Here is a 4,257-nt window from a genome sequence, read left to right on the forward strand (position 1 = left end):
AAACATACAAAATACAAATGATAATGAAATAATTAAAAAACCACAAACAATAAATAACACACCACATCAGGGTTCGTTACATTCGTATTTATTGTCAATATTTAGAGATTAACATACAGACAAAATGGAACCGCTAACCAAAAAATATCACCTTTAAACAGAGAAGGATATATATTATTTTAAAAGCCCATTAAACATCACATGACAGAACAAATTATCCAAATGGTGGAATACATTCATTGATGGATTAGATTCAGTAACAGTATTGGTAAGAATATAATTGTGTATAACATGAATTATGTAAAAGTTTAATCTGTGTTTCAAATCAAATATTGCAATCAGTACAAAGTCTGTACAGCAGATTTGTTTTCCATTTTTACCTGAAATTTTACATACTGTATGTCAACTGTGCTGGTAAAGTTTGCTCTTCTAACAGCCAATGGGAAATCAGGTGGCAGTAGACACAAAGATAATATGAAATAAAATAATGAAATAAATCTGACTTCATCTGATCTGAAATAAATTAATCTCCTGCATGTGACCTTAAATGAGTTATTTTGTGTGTTTTTGCACCTAGAGAGAGACGCATTAGTGTGTAATGTTATGGCTAGGTAGGTCAAGGATCAGCTAGACTCTAGAGCAGGGGTGGGCAAACTTGGCCATTCCAAGTCACTTTCCTTCAGAGTTTAGCTCCAACTCTAATCAAACACACCTGAACCAGCTAATCATTGTCTTCAAGACTACTAGAAGGCTACAGGCAGGTGAGTTTTATCAGGGTTGGATCAAATCTCTGCAGGAAAGTGGCCTGGAAGGGCCAAGTTTGCCCATCACTGCTCTAGAGTATATGCTCTATTATTAGACAATATTTGCAACTGCTGATGAAGTTGTAGGCTCTTTGCTACTTAGGTTAACACATGTGTGCTACATAGTTATCGAGAGTTAATTTAATGTTTATGATTTAGCTACACAAATAATTTCAATAGAGTAAATTTCATTGTATATTACGAAATATACCTTTTTAGTACACTCAAATAAAATGGATTGATCCAGTTGGTTTCCTTAGTTGAATTGAGCTCTCCTAACTTGTTGGTAATGGATGAACAGTGCCAACTACCGCTTCACAAAAGCTCCACCAACAGCAGCACCAACAGCTCCAGCAACAGCTTCAGTAACAGCTCCAGCTCCAGCAACAGCTCCACCAACAGTTCCACCAACAACTCCACCAACAGCAGCTCCAGTTACAGTTCCACTTTCAGCTCCACCAAATACAGCTCCTGCTACACTGCCACCAATAGCTCCCCCAACTGGACCACCAATTAGAAAACCAGCTGCTATGGCTGCCATATAAATTTGATACTTATACATGGATAAAAACTGCAGAAAACCACTGCTTGGTTCTTCTTTTTTACTTTCATACTCATTTATGATACGCTGTTCTGTTTCCTTTCTCACTTTCTCAGTCTCATCGTGTAGTTTTCTCTCATTTTCCTCTCTCTGTTTCTGTTCTTCCTCTCTCTGTTTCTGTTCTTCCTTTCGTCTTAATCTATGAGCATCTTGAAATCTCTGATTACTGTAGTATCCTCCTCCATTCTGCTCTATCATTGTGTCAATCTTCTCCAGTAATTCATTCACCTGCTCTCTGTTATTCTGATCTCTGTTGTTGAAGACTTGAAATCTGCCTCCACACTGACCAACTAGATGTCTTAATGCTTCATTCTCCTCAATGAGCTCCTCTACAGACTCTTCTTCTAGCTGATCTCCATGAGTGAAGAGAATGATGGAGTATTTTAACACCTCCTGACCAAACAACATCTCAATCTTTTGAGGAATCTGCTGCTCCTGTTCAGTGAATCTCCTATTCACAGGAAACACAATGAGAAAAGCATGAGGTCCAGGACTGGATAAATACATGCTCTTCGCCATCTCTGTCACAAACTGATCATGGCTCATCTGTGTGTCAAAGAATCCAGGAGAATCAACTATAGACAAAGATCTGCCTGAAACAGTGGCATGTCTCACTGTGGATTCATGGGTTACTGCATTCATTCTCAATGCAGATCTGAACACTCTCTCTCCCAGTATCATGTTTCCAGCTGCACTTTTCCCAACACCAGTTTTACCCAGAAGAACAATCCTTCTGGATAAACGATTTGCAACAGGAATATCCTGACTGTTGATGGGGATTCTTTTCGGTGGATTATGTGGCACTGTATATAAGAGAAAACAGATCAAACAATCACTAATTTTACAACATGTACTTTGCTGTGCTACCTTATACTACTATAACTTATACTAATATGCTGCAGTTAACATACAGTAAATACCAATTCTGTTCCCAGATAAAGGACCCCTTACGAAAAAGAAGTTTATTCAAGTGTGCTATTAGTTGTAACAGAGACGCTGGAGTTTGGTTAGAATCCATGAGCGGAAGTTTATTAAAGGTCAAGGCTTTAAACAGATGTCGATAATCAGGCAGAGGGTCAAAGTCAGAGAAGCAAGCAGATCGTTCGTCATCCACAAGGGCAGAAGCAGAGACAATAGTGAAGAGGCAGGCAATGAGTCCAAACACAAACATCAGTCCTATCAGGCGTCAGAACAAAAGGGGCAGAGGACAAATACCGTGAGTCAAGAAGTCAGCCAGAATCATACATAGGAAATCAATCAGGAACAGAGGAAGAATAACGCTTGGTAAGGCAGCAACGTTTACTACTGTTATACTTAAAGTATACTTAAAAGTATAGTTTTATATACTAGAAAGTGGGCCAATTTAGTCCCAAGGAGTATTGAAATAGTACACTTACAAGTATACTACTAGTACACTGATATTTGTATACTTACTACATAAAGTATACTTAAAAATATACTTGAACTTTACTTAAGTATACTTACTAAAATAAACTTGAAGTATACTACTTTTTGGTAAGGGACACAATATCACTGCTGCTTAAAGTCACAAAAAGTACACAATACATTTCACATTTTAAGACACTTTTTATATGTGTCATAAAAAGTCTTTACATTTTATCTCTAGAGAACCAGGAGAAACACACAGGTGCCCGATTCACATTTCTTGAGAATTTCTTCTCATTTCTTCTTAATCCAAAACTTCTACTCACTCTTTGCGCCAAAAAATTCCTGTATGTGTCACAAGGGGCCAGCAGTTTACAGCCTTTTCCTACACGGTGTGAGTCAGAAGTGAAGCTCCCTGACAGAAAAGACAAAACACACATTTGTAAACATATTTGTTCCCTCTGTTTTTATTATGTAGTCTAGAAATAAAGAACATTAACATGGTTTACAAGGAAAAATATGTAATTGAAAAAATAAATAAATAAACAGTAATCATAGTTTCTGCCAAAAATAATTAGGCATTATTTTGTTAAAGGAAACTATATACAGTTTATCTAAAATACGGTATGTCATATTGTGTGTCCCTTACAAAATTTTAAACAGTAATATTTATGTGTCGGATTAAATTAATATTAAACTGAGTATTCAATCCCTTTCATGACGCAAAAGCTAAAAGTTAAAATCTATTTATTAAAGTAAAGCTTTATATATCTGGCGGAATAAAAGTAAACAAAAATAAACTTGATCACACTGGAAAAAACTGTAAACAATTAGAAGACAAAAGAGTCCTAGTGTTGATTATGCAAATGTCCAACAAACTGGAGGTGTGTGTCATTATAAAGTTTCCTAGTGTAATTGTGGTTAAAAGAAACTTGGGATGTGCCGTAAGTTGTTGACAGGCAGAATTCATACTGGCACGTTTTGCAAGGCTATCTGAATTGCTGAACAGATGTGAAGAATAGTCTGTATTCAGGAAAGATAAAATTTTCCATTTTCACATTTGCATGCACGTGACACGTTTATCCTTTTATCGACTTAACTTTAATGAATCAAATCACATTAGTTTAGAACTCAGTTTGCATATTTTGTGTAGGCTAAATCTCACTGGGGTTCAGAATATTTATTTTATTCCCATATTAATTTCACACGTCTAGTACAATTAGGTGGGGTCGTTTCGTATGTACATTTTCTTTCTTTCTTTCTTTCTTTCTTTTCACAGCATTGTTCAGCTATGAGTGAAACGCAGGGCAGCGGTCTGAGGTAGAGCCCTGCACTCCCGCGGGAGTACCGCGGGACCCAACGCAACAGGGTGCGGCGCGGGACAACTCTTGATGGGCGAGTGCGGGTGCGGGCGGGAAGAGACTCGTCTGTGTGCGGGATGCGGGAGAATAAAATGATTTGCGGGAC

At 37.4% G+C, this 4,257-nt stretch overlaps 1 protein-coding gene across 1 annotated transcript; it reads right to left on the bottom strand.

The window, feature by feature from the left end:
• Nucleotides 1-1,110: 1,110 nt before the first annotated feature.
• LOC107723003 (GTPase IMAP family member 7-like) lies at nt 1,111-2,647 on the bottom strand. The gene is made up of 2 exons (XM_016531506.1): nt 2,620-2,647; nt 1,111-2,207 (listed from the first exon to the last, which is right to left on the bottom strand). Exons 1-2 carry the CDS (start codon nt 2,645-2,647, stop codon nt 1,111-1,113), a joined length of 1,125 nt encoding a protein of 374 aa, XP_016386992.1.
• Between the last annotated feature and the right edge of the window lie 1,610 nt (nt 2,648-4,257).

Source organism: Sinocyclocheilus rhinocerous, unplaced genomic scaffold, assembly GCF_001515625.1.
Source record: "Sinocyclocheilus rhinocerous isolate Xijiao unplaced genomic scaffold, SAMN03320098_v1.1 scaffold4350, whole genome shotgun sequence".
In the NCBI taxonomy this organism is placed as follows: domain Eukaryota; kingdom Metazoa; phylum Chordata; class Actinopteri; order Cypriniformes; family Cyprinidae; genus Sinocyclocheilus; species Sinocyclocheilus rhinocerous.

What these genes read in the sequence shown, in the direction of transcription:
- LOC107723003 (XM_016531506.1), bottom strand. Translation starts at nt 2,647, where the DNA reads ATGATTCTGGCTGACTTCTTGACTCACG. An exon ending in GGCTGACTTCTTGACTCACG is followed by an intron (nt 2,208 to 2,619) that starts GTATTTGTCCTC and finishes TCTTATATACAG; the next exon opens with TGCCACATAATCCACCGAAA.